A 17,528-nucleotide genomic window follows, 5' to 3' on the forward strand; every position below is an offset into this window, starting at 1 on the left:
AATAAGCTCTCTGGTTAATAATACTTCCAGAGAAAATTTTTGTTAAATGTAAAACACAAGAAGAGCTTATTTTTAGCCTAACAAGGCCTAGTCCAACTAAGCAGGTGTTCCCTGACCCTCTCAGGGCCAATAGCACAAAGCCTAATCCCATCTGAAAAGAAAATCCTCCCTACAAGAAAAATTGAGACAAGTTTTTAGGTCAAGGTCACTTAAATACTTTATAGGACTAAAAGATGGAGGTGCTTTTATTTAAGAACCAAGCTTCCATTCCAGAATCTGTTACTGTGGCTTTATTATTTCATCCCAGGTTTGTTCTGTAATGTAGAAATGAAAGAAGTCCTAGGAGGTACACTGTTCTATAAAGTCAGGGAACAGAACTGTTTTTAAAACAAAGTTGCATTAAATTGTGTCTTCCTATCTCCCTATATATAGTAGGATCAACACAGGCAACAGCAGAGATTTGCACTGCCTCTCCTCCTAATACTAGCCGAGAGGCCCTTTGAAATTGGAAGAGTTGGTTAGAACCCATCCTGAGTAGAAGTTTGAAGAGGAAGGAGTATCTCAAACCCCTGAAGTAGAATAATCTGGGCAAGAACCAGCCCTATACAATACAAAACTTCTTAAAGAATAAAAACAAAGGCCACAGGAAAGCCATGGTGTAGCCATCTTGTGAGATCTTCTATTAGGTTAAAGGAGTATAAAATGAATCATCTGAATGTGGGACTTCCCTTTTAAATTTTCAATTTTAAAGCAATAGAAACTGATCACCCTACCCAGAGCCAAAACTATATTATGAAGGCCCTATCCTGAAATATTCAGCTTGTACCAGAATAACTCCTATAAACAGCACATTCACTACAAATAACTACTTTATTAGCAGTCCCACATTGAATCTACTTACTTGAAGAGCTTCTGAAATGTTTAAGATTCCAGAACTATCTTGAATTGCTCTTAGCATTAAAAAAGAGTAGATGGTGAAGGGCTGGTAGCCCAGCAGGCCTACTCAATACCCCTTATCTAAAAAAAATTCTTATATAAGCTAATTCAGACACACAAACTTTACCTGCTTCTGATTTAAGAGTTTTACTGACAGAGAAAAAAAAAACCTGTGAGGAGACCCACTCCCTTTGCCACATAGCTCAGGCATTTTTTCCCCAACATTATTCAGACAGCGAGAGAAGTCAGGTCTCTCCAGTTTTAGTTAGTTCTTAGAGACATAAGATTGGCCAATAGCAGTTAGTCCTGAGTCAACCCCAAGGCACTATGATGTCAAAGGTACTTCATACCTACACCCCCAAACCAAAGAATTCACATAGAGATTAATATACTCTAGAAGGAATAAACATTTCAGATCAGCTTGTGACTACTGACCTGTCTCGTGTTTACACCATAAGAAAAGCCGATATAATAGCTGTTTTCCTGGAAGCCTTTTCCTGGCAGTCACAACAGGAAGAGGCCTGTGAAGAACCTCAGGGAGCAGTCCTCTCCATTAGGCTGCAGCACTTAAGGTTTATCACAGGAAAAAAACCAACGATTCAGTCCTTGGCATCTCCTACTCCATCCGCATTGATGGCAAACATAGCTTCAGCTTCAGGAAGACAAGGAGAGTCATAGATTTTGCAGATTCTGGTTTCCCCTCTTCCTTTTCTCAGGTACAGTCTGGGACAAAGACACAGACCAAAGCACCAAAGTTATTATAATTAAAAAATTCGATTCCTGACTATTTATGGTAGGTCTAAAAATTTTTTAGACATATATACTTCCTAGAAGGACTTTGGGGATCTTTTTCTATTCCTTAGGGCAGGGGTCCCCAACCCCCGGGCCGTGGACCAGTACCGGTCCGCAGCCTGTTAGGAACTGGGCCGCACAGCAGGAGGTGAGCAGAGGGTGAGTGAGCGAAGCTTCACCTGCTGCTCCCCATCGCTTGCATTACCGCCTGAACCATCCATCCTGGCCACCCCCCCACTACCCCCACCCTTGTCTGTGGAAAAATCGTCTTCCACAAAACTGGTCCCTGGTGCCAAAAAGGTTGGGGACCGCTGCCTTAGGGCACTTCCAATCCAGAGGAATGCATTTCTGCTCACCCCCTGCCCTGCAGTGGATTTCCCATATTGAAACCTTTTTAAAAATAACGGGAGACATCAGTTGCTCATATTTATTCTTCCACATATGAGAGCTTTTAATTCCTTTATGAACTAAAAGCAAACACCTGTTCTAACCAGAGCATGACAGTTAGGTTAAGCAAGGGCTCCTGTGTCTAATTACACAACAGCAGCAGTTAACAAGGTTCAAATGGAAATGTTATCTTCATGTCTATTGCACAGTTAATATGACACTCCATGATGAAGCCATCTCTCCCATCACTTTACCTTGTTGTTGAGGCATGAGCAATGATATTTCCTCCAATAGGTTTTTTAGGATCTGCAGCAAACATGGCTGCTCCATCCACTTGGGCTACCACCTGGTTGGTGATTACCACTGCTACACCAAACTGACAGGGAAAGGATAAATGTCATTTTTTTGTGGTCAGACATTCCAAGAGACTTACTGCTGCCACCCCTATCCCCCACAAAGCAATGAATGATTGAAGTCTCTATATCTAACTGATATCTTGATGATACCAGGCCCTGGTATCCTGGCCTCCCAGCAAGGCTACTAGAATTCATGGCCCCTGAAAGTAGGCATTCTGTGTCCCTACCCCACAACTTACCTCATCAGCAAGTCGCAGAAGCATCCGCAGAAACCTGGCCAAGTGCATCTGCCTGGCTGAAAGCTCACCTCGACCCGAATAGTCTGTTCTGTAGAGGGCGGTGGCACTGTCTACAATTAGCAGTGCATACCTACAGGGAACACGGATTCTCTGAAGCCTGTTTCTAGCCCATGTCAGATTCTGCTCTTTCCCACTACCCTGAAATTTTATATTTATAGTTATATATTATTTATTTATACAGCATCCATTTCTGAATAACCCTATAACAAAGTAAAAAATTCCAACAAGTTCAGGTGGATTATAGCTTCATATTTTAAAAGTGACTTGACCTAAACGACAAAGCAAGAGTGGCAAAATAGGAACTAAAACTTAAATCTCCCCATATCTAATTCAAGCTACTATCAAATTGGCCATAGCCTGTACAACATTCAGGGTAAGGGCTCTGGGAACATATTCAGTATCTTCTATTGCCCACATACCTGGACTCTACCATCATGGCTGATGCTTGATAAAGGAGCTGGGTCTGGTGGTCTGTGTTGAACCCTCGAGCATATGCTACATTATCCAGGACATCACTGCCAGAGAGGCCATATCTAGAAGAAAGAACATTTTGAGGCTGCACACAGAACTAAGGCAGATGAGAAATTCATCTCTAACAACGAAATTACCTGGATGGGTAGGTAAGAAATGATAGTAGGAAGGCTAAAGAATATAATTCCCTTTCTATTAGGAAGCCCAGGGAAACTATAAAGAGATGACAGCAACTGCTTTAGAGTAGATCTACCTGGCAGGACTTCAGAATAAATCAAATCTATTCTTCGAGGACTCCTGAACTAGAATGAGAAATTTCCAAATATAAGGAAACAATGGTCTCCTGGAAAAACAAAGGGCAGCATGACAGAATTAGGACTGAAACAAAAACAATGATCACTCAAAGATCAATTAAAAAAATATATAAACTGTTGTTGTATAGGAATAAAACCTTCTAAGCTCAAAAACCTTCTAAGGACTCAATACTGTAAGAGGTTTAAGAGAAATAAGTATATTTCATCTATTCTCCCCTTTTTTCTTGCTAGTAACTAGTTACAGTTATAGAATATGTGACATGTATCTAGTATGGTTAAATAAGTGATACCTTAATTCATCTTATACCTCAATAATGATTTTTCTTCCCTTTGCATTTAAAAATACTTCCTATTTTCTTAGAAAAATCTATATTTTCTCACCTTTGTAACTGCTACCTAAGACATGAATACTCAAGGTGGTCCAAGTAAGACAACTTCTCATTAAATGTATGCTAATGGGACCCCATTTCTTCAAAGGTAGTTTGATTTATCCATCTATCAAGACAACTAAATACCTGCACTTTTATAAAAGCTTCCCTGTACCTCTCAAACAGACGTGATTCTCCCTCTTCTGCACTTCCAGAAAACTTGATTCAGGCTTTTCTATGGCACTTGTGAGGAGCTGCCTGCCATTCTTTCACTAGACAACAAATTCCTTGAGGGAAAAGACTAGGCCTTTCCAACTAGCACATTTTTTTTTATACCTAGTACATTCTGAATAAATGTTGCTGAATACAGCTTTTATCTATAACCCAAACCAAAAGAGAATTATATACCATCACTTTAACTCAAGTAATATTTTCATATTAATGTTACCTAAAATCATTATAGTCCAAAAGTATAATACTGACTCCCTTATGTAACAGTTCAAAAGATAATCTGTTTAAACAAAATCAGTGTGCTATAATTCCTTGAGAACCAAAAACTTCTATGCTTAAGATTTTACCAGTCTTTTAAAAGTAGTCTATTCTATGTAGATTCTGATCATTACAAAAGCATACACTGTGTCAAACCTATTTTTCTGAGACTTAGCTTTAGTAAATAGTTTTCCTCTCATTTTTCCTACCCAAAAGAATAGAAAAACAAAAGAATGTTCTAGCACTTGAAATAACACTGCAATAAGCTGAACCTTGATATCAGGAGATCCCACTCTATCCAACTGAATTTTCCACATCTTATGATGAATTGATTCATCATATTAGGCACATGCAGTCTTTGCACTTTCCTGGACATTTCACCAGCTATTCTTCACCATTATCAACAGAAATGGAAGTTTAGCTCTTGTATTAAGTGGATTGATGATGATGAATTTGTTGAGTCTGGGCATGGAGATAAGAAAATGAAGTGAAGATAGAGTTTTACCTTGGGATCCTGACCAAATGGGAATAAGGAGATAAAATTTTCTTTATTTAAATCATGACTATAAGACAGAAAAAAAGACTGAAGAGGCCTAAGTACTGTACTGCACAAGTCTTCTAGTCTTGCCTCAAGAAACATTGATATAATCTACTATCAGGAACAGAGATTATCTTTTGCTGTCAGAATATGGAAGACTTACTAGAAAAACAAAGAGTCATCCTGGCTTTTCTCTCAACAGAGTTCACAAAGACGACTATTGGGATCTCTGTGCTTACATTCCTGAAGCAGCACATAGAACTTTCAATTCCCATAACTTGGAAAAAGTTGGTTGGAAATAAGCAACTTCTCTTAGTGTTTCCAGAACTTCCTCAGGATAACAATACTCTGTTAAAAAAATTAAATTCCTAGGTCTAAACCAGACTTAATGAATTACAATGTTCAGGGAAGAGTTGTGATAATTTGCATATTTAACAAACACCTGGCACATGAAAAGATGCTCAATATCACTAATCACAAGGGAAATGCAAATTAAAACCACAATGAGCTATATTACCTCACACCTGTCAGAATGGCTATTCTCAAAAAGAAAACAAATAGGACTTCCCTGGTGGCCCAGTGGTTTAGAGTCTGCCTGCCAATGCAGGGGACACCGGTTCGAGCCCTGGTCCGGGAAAACCCCACATGCCACGGAGCAACTAAGCCCGTGTGCCACAACTACTGAGCCCACGAGCCACAACTGCTGAAGCCCGTGTGCCTAGAGCCCGTGCTCGGCAACAAGAGAAGCCACCGCAGAGACGAGTAGCCCCCCACGCGCAGCAACGAAGACCCAACGCAGCCAAAAATTAAAAAAATAAATTAAAAAAAAAAATCACTTGAGGTGTTTTTTTTTTTTTTTTTGGCTGCGTTGGGTCTTCCTTGCCGCGTGTGGGCTTTCTCTAGTTGCGGCGCGTGGGGAGCTACTCTTCTCTGCGGTGTGCGGGCTTCTCATTGCAGTGGCTTCTCTTGTTGCCGAGCACGGGCTCCAGCAGTTGTGGCTCGTGGGCTCTAGAGCGCAGGCTCAGTAGTTGTGGCACACGGGCTTGGTTGCTACGGGGCATGTGGGATCTTCCCGGACCAGGGCTCGAACCGGTGTCCCCTGCATTGGCAGGCGGATTCTTAACCACTGTGCCACCAGGGAAGCCTCTTCAGGTGATTCTTAACATACAAGTTTGAAAAACAGCTGTATTGCCTCAAGGGGGTTCTGGCATTCTCTCTTTCATAGTACTTAAAAGAACATTCAAAAAAGGTAGGGACACTGTAGCTAGCAATTGTGGCCATGGTTCTCAAACTTTAGCAAGCATCCCAATCACATGGAGAGCTTGTTAAAACAGATTGCTGGGGACTTCCCTGGTGGTCCAGTGGTTAAGACTCTGCACTTCCACTGCAGGGGGCACGGGTTCAATCCGTGGTTGGGGAACTAAGATCCGGCATGCTGTGCATCATGGCCAGAAAAAAACAAAACAAAAAACCAAAACCAGATTGCTGGACCCTATCCTCAGAGTCTCTTGATTGTTTCTAATTCAATAGATCTGGAGTGGAATCAGAGGATTTGCATTTCGAACAATTTCTCAGGTGATGCTAATGCAGCTATACTGAGGACTAGTCTTAGACCCCCTGAGCTAGTCACCTGAATGTGGGTTAATATTCTTCAATAGGCATGGCAAAACTTAATCAGTGAGGGTTGTTCTCTTGTGAAAGGAAATTAGGTATTAATTATCTTGAGGAGGCCCTGTCCTGTAACTTTCTCAGAAATATAAATTTAAATGCAATGTACATAAACAGAAATTCAGTTATAAAAATTTTTCCTGATAGGTAGAAGTGACTGAAATGATTAATGAAATTTCTATTTAAACATTTTTCTTTCAGTTGACAAAAACAGCCATAAACATGGCTCCAATTAATAAGTATTAATTCACTAACAAATACTGAATGCTCTGTTCGAGGGCTAGGGGATACAGCAAGTGATCAAAACAAAGTCCCAGTCCTCATAGCCAACATTCTACTGTCTCATATATCCTATCTGAACACCCATTTATATTACTGGACAAAATCTTAATGACTTTATCCCAAAGAACTCTTCAACTAATAAAACAGCATACTTAAAAATTAAAAGTGTGATCTCTGTAGAACACCAAAAACAACTTGGGGAGGGAAGATACATTTTAGTATACTCATCTTTAGAAAACTAAGATCAGGTCGCAAGAAAGTAATTCTTTCTTCTTGACAGGGATTTTGTAAGCAGAAGCAAAGAGCTACAATTACTGTTCCGACCTAATTTTATGCCTCAGTGGTGTACATTCGATGACTTGGATTCCTCAAATTGTAAACTGGGAAAGAGAATTTGGTTATAATTATAAACGAATTAGAAAAGAAAATTCTCAACTTAGCCAGGCAGGTTCCAATGTGAATCTGACATCTCAACATGCAATTAAATTCCATTTAATCACTAGGTTTCAGTAAAATGTGTGGTAGGGGTCAAATGATCACATTTGACCCTAGACAAGGGAAAATTAAGTAAAACAATTTTGAGAGTTTATTTGAAAGCTATATTAGGGGATGTAGAAAAATGAACAAATTCTTCACCAGCTTTTCTGAGGAATAATTTATATACCATAAAATTGACCTGTTTTAAGTGTAAAATTCAATGACTTTCATAATTCAGTTTTAGAACATTTCCATTGCTCAGAAAGATTTCTCAAGTCTATATGCAGTTACTTTCTGTTTCTACTCCCTGTCCCAGGCAACCACGAATCTACTGTCTCTCTAGATTTTTTTTCTTTTTTTTTGGGCCTTGCCTCATGGCATGCTGGATCTTAGTTCCCCGAGCAGGGATCGAACTCATGCCCCCTACAGTGGAAGCACGAAGTCCTAACCACTGGACTGCCAGGGAATTCCCGCTACAGATTTTCTTTCTGGAAATTTCATATAAATGGAATCATATGTGGTCTTTTATGTCTAGCTTCTATCATTTAGCATGTTTTTTGAGGGTCATCCATGCTGTAACAAGTATCAGTACTTCATTCCTTTTAATTGTTGAATAGTGGTCTATTGTATGGATCAACCAGATTTTATTCGTTCAGTGGATGGACAATTGGGTTGTTTCCAGGTTTTGGCTACTATAACAATACTATAAACATCCACAAACAAGTCTCTGTGTGGACATGTTTTCATATCTCTTGGGTACATAACCAGAGTGAAATTGCTGGGCTATACGACAAATTTATGTTTAACTGCCACATTGTTTTCTTCCAAAGTGACTGCACAATTTTACATTCTCACCAGCAATGTATTAGGGTTCCAGTTTCTTCACATCCTCCCTGACACTTGTTACTATCTTTTTCATTACAGCCATCCTAGTGGTGGTATCTCACTGTGGTTTTAATTTGCATTTCCTCTTGACTAATAATGTTGAGCATCTCTTCATGTGCTTATTGGCCATTTTACATCTGCTTTGGAGAAATGTCTATACAAGTCCTTTGCCCATTTCTTAATTGGGGTGTCTTACTGCTGGGTTGTGAGAGTTCTTTATATATTCTTGATACTAGAACCTTATCAGATATATGATTTGCAAATATTTTCTCACATTCTTTGGGTTGTCTTTTTATTTTCTTGATAGTGCTCTTTGAAGCACAGAAGTTTCAAATTTTGATTAAATGAAAACTGACTCTGTATTATCGTTTTTTTCTTTCATAGACTATGCTTTCTGGTGTTGTATCTAAGAAAACTTTGCCTACTTCAAGGTCACAAAGATTTTCTGTTTTTTTCCTAAAAGTTTTATAACTTTAGCTAAATATAGGACTATCATTCTTTAAAAAATATATATATACAGTAAATATACATAACATAAAATTTACCATTTTAATCTTTTTAAAGTGTACAGTCCAATGGCAGTAAGTACATTCCCGTTGTGCAACCATCACTACCATCCATGTCCAGAATTTTTTCACCATCCCAAACTGAAACTCTGTACCCATTAAACAATAACCCCCCATTCTCCTCACCCCTGCCCCTAGCAACCACCATTCCACTTTCTGTCTTTATGAATTTGACTCTAAGTACCTCATATAGGAGGAATCATACATTTGTCCTTTTGCAACTGGCTTATTTCACTTAGCATAATGTTTTCAAGGTTCATCCACGTTGTAGCATACTGTGAGCATTTCCTTCCATTTTGAGAATAATTTTCCATTGTATGTATATAGGACATTTAGTTTATCCATTCAACTGTTGATGGATACTTGGGTTGTTTCTACCTTTTGACTATTGTGAACAGGGCTGCCATGAATACTGGTGTGTAACTATCTGAGTCCCTGCTTTCAATTCTTTTGAGTATATACCCAGAAGTGGAATTCCTGAATCATATTGTAATTCTACGTTTAATTTTCTGAGGAATCACCAGAATGGTATCCATTTTTAGTTAACTTTCATGTATAGTGTAAGGTAAGGGTCTAAATTTATCTTTTTTGCATGTGGATATCCAACTACATTAGCACCATTTATTAAAAAGACTATTATTTCCTCCACTAAACTGTCTTTCACCTTTGTCAAAAATCAAGTGACTATAAGTGAAACAGTTTCTTTTTTTCTTACAAATTTATTTATTTATTTGGCTGTGTTGGGTCTTCATTGCTGAACACGGGCTTTCTCTAGTTGCAGCGAGCGGGGGCTACTCTTCGTTGTGGTGTGCTGGCTTCTCATTGCGGTGGCTTCTCTTGTTGTGGAGCACACGCTCTGGGTGCGTGGGCCTCAGTAGTTGTGGCTCACGGGCTCTAGAGCGCAGGCTCAGTGGTTGTGGTGCATGGGCTTAGTTGCTCCGTGGCATGTGGGATCTTCCCGGACCAGGGATCGAACCCGTGTCCCCTGCACTGGCAGTCAGATTCTCAACCACTGTGCCACCAGGGAAGTCCCGAAACAGTTTATTTCTGAACTCTCAATTCTGTTCCATTGATCCATATGTCTATCCTTATGGCAGCACCACACTGTCTTGATTACTGTTGTTTATAGTAAGTTTTAAAACTGGGAAGACTGAGACCTCCAATTTTGTTCTTTTTTTCCTCCCAAGAATGTTTTGGCTATTCTGGGTCCTTGACATTTCCATATTAATTTATAATCACCTTGTCAATTTCAGCAAAAAGTCTTGGTGAATTTCAATAGGCATTGTGTTGAACTTATAGATCAATTTGAGGGTAGTTTTTTTTTTTTTTTTTTTTTTGCCGCACCTCGGCTTGCAGGATCTCAGTTCCCTGACCAGGGACTGAACCTGGGCCACAGCAGTGAAAGCCCAGAATCCTAACCACTAGGCAACCAGGGAACTCCCTTACCATTTTAATAATATTGCACCTTCCAATCCATGAATGTGGAATGTTTCTCTATGCAGATCTTCAATTTCTCTCAGCAATGTTAGTTTTCAGTGTACTAGTCCTTTTTTTTTTTTTTAAATATTTATTTTGGCTATTCCGGGTCTTAGTTGCGGCATGCAAGATCTAGTTCCCCGACCAGGGATCGAACCCAGGCCTCCTGCACCGGGAAGTCCCTAGTGTACAAGTCTTGAACTTCTGTTAAGTTTATTACTAAGTATTTTATTCTTTTTGACACTACTGTGAATGGAATTATTTTCTTAATTCTTGAATTGTTCATTTATAGTATACAGAAGTACAATGGATTTTTCATATTGAGATTGCATCCTGCGACAAACTAATTTAGTTCTAGCAGTTTTTTGTGTGTAGTTTCCTAAGGATTCTCTACATACAGTATCATATCATTGGTGAATAAAGATAGTTTACATCTTCCATTCCAATCTGGATGCCTTTTATTTCATTTTCTTGCCTGACTGCACTGGCTAGGATCTACAGTACAATGTGGAACATAAGTAGTGAGAGTGGAGATCCTTGCCTTATTTCCAATCTTACGGAGAAAATATTCAGATTTTTACCATTAAAATGATGCTAGCTGTAGGTTTTTTGTAGATGCTCTTTATCAGGGCATCTGATAAATGTTCTATCCATTATTGAAAGTGAGGCATTAGTCCCCAGTGATTATGCTTGAATTGTCTATTTCACCCTTCAATTGTATCAATTTGTGTTTCACATATCTTGGGGCTCTATTAGGTCTGTATATGTTTACATTTGTTATATCTTCCTGATGAACTGACCTTTTAGTTCTAAAACGTTCCTCTTTGCCTCTGATTTTTTTTTTTGTCTTAAAGTCTATTTTGTCTGATATTAGTACAGCCACTCCAGCCCTCTTATGGTTACTGTTTGCATGCAATATCTTTTTTCCATCCTTTTAGTTTCAACCTATTTGTGTCTTTGAATCTAAGTGGTTCTCTGGAAGGCAGCATATAGTTGGATCTTGTTTTTTATCCAGTCTGACAGCAACTCATAGATTTTTGACTAAAGAAGCATGTTTTTCTCTAAGGAAGGTTATTCTTTTGAAACACACATATGACTTTGGGATACAGAGCAATAAGAGAGAAGAAGAAACACCCTTCAGCCAGACTAACCCTGGCAATCACTACAGTGACATATGGAGCCATATTTCTCTCATCTGATCCAGTAACCTACCTCTCAGCCACTGCTAGCAGCCGTTCTGGCCTAAAGGTACCCTCGGTGTCAATGTACATGGCCTTTCCTTCACCTCCACCTCGGTCAATGGGAAGCTAGAGAGAAAAAGAACAGTGGAAATGACACTGTACTTCTAATATAACTGACCAACTTCCTCATGATGGGTCTATAATTCCTCCCACCCCCAATAAAGCAAAAGGAAAAAACACTTTAAAGTGACAATCAGAGGTAGGGAGGAGGCATTCACTTCTGATACTTCTGATAGAAATAGCAGATATGAAGCTCATTGTGTCCCATAACATGTGAGGCTAGAGTCTAGCCAGAGTTGGAGTGCTTGGAAATATAGACCAAAGTAGGTGACAAAATTCTTTTTTTTAAAATAAAAACTTCTAATTTCTTTTTTTTAATTCTATGACTGTATACCAACACACGACCGATCAATTATCTCAAGACAACAAACATTTGGAAGATCATTTACTTAGCTTTAATAAGTAAGAGACCCTGATCCAATACCCAATTAATTTTAGCATATGCAGACCACACTTACACTTCACTTTATTGAGCAGAGTTCATTCCTTAGGGTTGCTAAAGGAGACTGGAAATACCCCAGGGGCATCCCTAGCACGTCTACAGTATGAGCAAGAAAGAATAAAAAGGTGTTTGCTCCAATTGTACACACAGATGTTAAAAATGAACAAAAGCAGAAAAGGAAGACTACAAAGAGTTTTAAAAAAGGAAAGAAAATGGAGGAATGCCATGAAAACTGTCTTATGAGCTCCTCAGGGAAATCTGTTTCAGGCTACCTATCCCATGCCAGACACCCTGAGTTCTACAGATTTTAAGCGAATGCTGCTAAAGTGTAGTTTCCACCCTTGAAATCTACTTTGGAGCCTAATACACCTTTAAATTTTGAGGAAAATCCCTCAGGACAGTTTACATTAAGTGCCTGGTAGCGCCAAAATTTTCTTTTCCTATTTCTGAGAAAATGTATTTTTTCAAAATTACAAAAGTACTACATGCTTGTATTAAAAATTCAAACAATATAGAAAAAAGTAAAAAATTGAAAGTTCTTCTTGATCACTCCCATCTCCCCAGGAGTCCTCTTCCAGATCACTTTCTATACATTTTCATACAAACACTTTTTATATGTGATTCTGCCACTTGCTATGTGAACCTGAGAATATTAATTCTCAGTTTCTACATTTTCTGTAAAATGTAGATAAAATCTCCCTATTGCACTGTTTTGAAGATTAAATAATTCATGTAAACTGTTTAGCACAGTGCCTGACATACAGAATGTACTTGGAAGACTTATGATATCCTCCACCTCTTAGGGCACTGATTTTAGCATATACTCAATTACAGAAGGCTTTGTTAATTTGGAAAGGGGGAAATGATTACATTATCATTATGCAGGTTGGCAGAAAAAATCTTTCAAATCTTAGGAATCCATGAAAGGAGCAAAGGATATGTATATAGCAAAAGAGGGTCTTGATAGAGGAAATGTTTAAAACCACTGGCCAAGAGGACAGACAGCAGAAGCTGCCTCAGTTTGGGGGGAGGAGAAAATCTTCACATTCAGGGGGCTAAGTCCCCAGGAATTAAGATGAATGAAGTTCTCCCTTCTCTCACTTTCTTGTATCTTTAGTGCTAGCATGAGAGGGAGTTCTTTTCCAGCTAAATAGACCTCCTTGGGCAGAAGGGAGGCCATGAGTGGCTGGGCATGGCATTGGTAGGCCGACTGACAGCAGAGAAGTGGACATGGTCCCAGGGTATTGCTGGGCCAGTCACAAGGGGATGGACTATATGCTCTGCACCCCAGTGCATTTCGTCTCCTCCACCTCACCCTCCCAGTGCCACTTCAGCCATCTTGTGTTATTGGGCTGGGACACCACCAAAGTAGCTATTTTCAATACCTGCTTAGTACCATAATTTAACTCTTCTTCCTATTTTGTAGTGATGCAAGTTTTGAACTTTCACCATTTTATAATGCTATGGTGTAAATTCTTTACACATTTATTCTTGACTATATGTGAAAAGTTCTGTAAGACACATTTTCTGTCAAGGGCATGTGCATTTAAAATTGCTACTTATGTTAAACTGTCTTCTCAGAATTTTAAAATTATTCTAGAACTTAGAACAAGCATGGGCTATTCATTTTTGTAACCTAAGTATGGCTCCCAACTTTATATAACTTCACTATTAGACAGAGATCTAATACATAGTGGGGTTTCGCTTCATTAAGTTGAGAAAACCTGAAAAAATGTGAGGTGATAATGTTTAGATTTAAATAGTAATCTAACATCCTCTCTATACCTCTGGTTCCAGCTCTTAGGCTGGTGACATGTAATCCTTTCTATTATTAATGAATTAGAATTGTTTTTCTCTGAAAAAAATATCAAAGATCCGTAGTTATTCAGCCAACTGTGAATGTTCAGTTATTTTTATAGAGAGGATATGTTTATTTTAGAATTTTGCTTCTGTTTATTAATAGGCATTATCTGACAACTTAATAAACATTTCCAATATAGGAGTCTGTTTGTACAACTTAAGAGCATCAGCGGGATAGGCTGAGTTGCCATGGCAACTATATTGTGTAACGTACTTTAAATATTTATTCCACATGAATCCCTGTCAAAACAACATGGGGTGGGGGTGGGGCTTCCCTGGTGCTGCAGTGGTTAAGAATCCACCTGCCAACGCAGGGGACACAGGTTCAAGCCCTGGTCCGGGAAGATCCCACATGCCGCAGAGCAACTAAGCCCATGGGCCACAACTACTGAGCCTGCACTCTAGAGCCCGCGAGCCACAACTACTGAAGCCCGCGCCTAGAGCCCGTGCTCCACAACAAGAGAAGCCACCGCAATGAGAAGCCTGCGCACTGCAACGAAGAGTAGCCCCCGCTCAACACAACTAGAGAAAGCCTGCGCGCAGCAACGAAGACCCAATGCAGCCAAAAATAAAATAAATATGACAAATAAATTAAAAAAAAATAAGATTGAAAAAACACAAAACAACATGGGGAAATCATTTCTATTTAAAAAGGTCACATATCATGTCAAATGACCCATGTCTGGGTGTTATTTTAAACACTCCTATTTCCCTTTAGCTAACAATTTTCTAATGGTGCTTTGGGCAATAAGCTATAGCTTCTACAGCTTACTATACCACTCTTCCTCTTCTCATTGCTTCCCCTCTTATCCTAAAAGTTCTCCTATCCCCCTAACTCTTTTTCTACTAGGAGTTATGTATGAGATGGAGCCAACATGGCTTAGGTCTACTTGATACTAGAATCCTAATGTGACTGTCATATGGTGACATTTTGGTTGCAATGAAAAGATCAGTAGAGCAACTGAGGAGAGAAACACAATTAAAATGACAAGTGAGAAAGGAAAATGATGAGAAAAACAGGAGACCATCAAGTTGGGCCTCTAGCTATTAGATAAACTTTTATTCATGAAGAACCAAAATATTTTCCTATCTCAAGAAACGGCGGGACTTCCCTAGTGGTCCAGTGGATAAGACTCCGCGCTCCCAATGGAAGGAGCCCAGCTGCGATCCCTGGTCAGGGAACTAGATCCTGCATGCATGCTGCAACTAAGAGTTCACATGCCGCAACTAAGACCTGGTACAGCCTAAATAAATAAATAAATAAATATTGAAAGAAAGACAGAAGTATTGACTGATGGGCATATCTGTAACATGAAAAAATGAGGAGACAGATTTTCTAGGGTAACTTCAGAAAATCAGTCTCATAATATTAGCCTCTGCAGATATATGTGTTTCACTAAAATGTGAACCCTACCCAAGACACAGGATCCTAACAAAATCCATATTTTTTTATGGCACATACCACCTTTAACTATAGCACTGCATTACAATGATGTAATAAACATTTTTTATAAAGTGCTTTTTAAATACAGAGTGAATTATGAAGGATAGTTCATAACTTGTTTTATAAGGGAAAAATACACAAAAGAGAACAATTTATATTTGATGTTTAAATTTATAAATGAGTTCCAACAATGACTGTTATTGAGATGATAAGAACTCACACTGAATGGAAAGATACTAGGAAGCCCCCTCTGTCATAATGATAAAAGGAGGCAGATTTCCTTTCAGTTATTCTCCAACTCCATCAGTAAGTTTGCCCATGGGAGAAGTGAGTATAATCTATCTAGATTCAAATACAGATAGTCCCTAACTTAACTATGGCTCGACTTACAATCTTTCAACTTTACCATGGTGCGACAGTGATACAAATTCAGTAGAAACCATACTTCAAAATTTGAATTTCCATCTTTTCCCAGGCTAGCGATATGCTGTACAATACTTTCATGATGCTGGGCAGCAGCAGTGTGCTGTGCTCAGTCAGCTGCCTGAGCCGAAGGGTAAACAGCTGGTACACTTACAACCATTCTGTTTTTCACTTTCAGTACAGTATTCAATAAACTACATATGAGATATTCAATACTTTATTATAAAATAGGCTTTGTATTAGATGATTTTGCCCAACTGTAGGCTAATGTAAGTGCTCTGAGCATGTTTAAGGTAGGCTGGGCTAAGTTACAATGTTCAGTAGGTTAGGTGTATTAAATGCATTTGTGACCTATGACTTTCAACTTACGATGGGTTTATCAGGATGTTACCCCATCGTATGTCAAGGAAGATCTGTAATGCCATTTTGTTCAAAACACCTCAAACCCACCATCTCTAATTTTGAACTCATCTTTCCATAAAACTGTCTCTCTCCGAAATCCTTTTTAGAGTTTACCAAAGTAATACATCGTTGGGCTGAGGGGTATTTTTTATTGTCATCTGCAGCAACATGGATGGACCTGGAGATTATCACACTAAGTGAAATAAGTCAGAAAGAGAAAGACATACCATATGATATCACTTACATGTGGAACCTAAAATATGACACAAATGAACCTATCTATGAAACAGAAATAGACTCACAGTCATAGAGAAGCAACTTCTGGTTGCTGGAGGTGGGGGGCGATGGAGGGATGGCAGGGGTAGATGGATTGGGAGTTTAGGATTAGCAGATGCAAACTATTATATATAGAATGGATAAACAACACGGTCCTATTGTATAGCACAGGGAACTACATTCAGTACCCTGTGATAGGGACTTCCCTGGTGGTCCAGTGGTAAAGAATCCACCTTCCAATGAAGGGGACATGGGTTCGATCCCTGGTCAGGGAACTAAGATCCCACATGCCGCGGGGCAACTAAGCCCGCCTGCCACAACTACTGAGCTAGCGTGCCTCAATGAGAGAGCCCACGTGCCGCAAACTACAGAACCCATGTGCGCCCTGGAGCCCGCGCACCACAACTAGAGAGAAGCCCGCGCACCGCAATGAAAGATCCCGCATGCCTCAATGAAGAGATCCCGTGTACCGCAACTAAGACCCGACACAGCCAAAAAGAAAAAGAAAATAAAAATGAATAATAAATAAATAAATAAATAAATATTAAAAAAAGAATATCCTGTGATAAACCATAATGGAAAAGAATATGAAAAAGAATGTATATATTAGTATAATTGAATCACTTTGCTATACAGCAGAAATTAACAAAACATTGTAAATCAACTATACTTCATAAAATCAATTTTTAAAAAAAGGTAGGTGGGTTTTATAGTTTTGATGTGAAAAACAGGTTAGGTCATTTGGCTAAGAGTGAGGGTTGAAGAGAAGCATGAAGGTTTGAGAAGAAAGGACAAAGTATGAGATAACTGTCCTACTGAGTGGGAAAAAGTTTGCCTGAATTCAACCTTTTTCAGAGGAGAAACTCAGTAGGTCTGCCAAGCAGTATTGAATGTTAACTTAAAGTCTGTCATCTTGAATTTAAAGTGATGCCAATCACCTTTATGTTAGGATTTTTCTCCAGTATCATCAGCTACTTGGGAACAGGCACTGAAAAGACAGATAGGGTTTATCTAGGAATGGCATCTCTTCAGATGGGGGATGTAAATCTGAGGGTATCTGTAAAGGAATGACTTTA

The 17,528-nt window shown here is 39.0% G+C and overlaps 1 protein-coding gene across 2 annotated transcripts in view; it reads right to left on the reverse strand.

The window, feature by feature from the left end:
- Positions 1-1,535: 1,535 nt before the first annotated feature.
- Positions 1,536-17,528, reverse strand: part of RAD51 (RAD51 recombinase) — a 30,940-nt gene continuing 14,947 nt past the window's right edge. Inside the window, exons 5-9 of one of the 2 annotated variants that reach the window (XM_061182242.1) lie at positions 11,517-11,611; positions 3,190-3,303; positions 2,711-2,840; positions 2,370-2,491; positions 1,536-1,659 (exon numbers count right to left, since the gene is read on the reverse strand). In XM_061182242.1, the coding sequence (XP_061038225.1) occupies positions 1,536-1,659; positions 2,370-2,491; positions 2,711-2,840; positions 3,190-3,303; positions 11,517-11,611 (585 nt within the window). The remainder of the gene's footprint in view (positions 1,660-2,369; positions 2,492-2,710; positions 2,841-3,189; positions 3,304-11,516; positions 11,612-17,528) is intronic. The other variant, XM_061182243.1, reaches the window with a different exon arrangement.

The sequence above is a fragment of the Eubalaena glacialis genome, chromosome 2 (assembly GCF_028564815.1).
Source record: "Eubalaena glacialis isolate mEubGla1 chromosome 2, mEubGla1.1.hap2.+ XY, whole genome shotgun sequence".
NCBI classification, from domain to species: Eukaryota; Metazoa; Chordata; class Mammalia; order Artiodactyla; family Balaenidae; genus Eubalaena; species Eubalaena glacialis.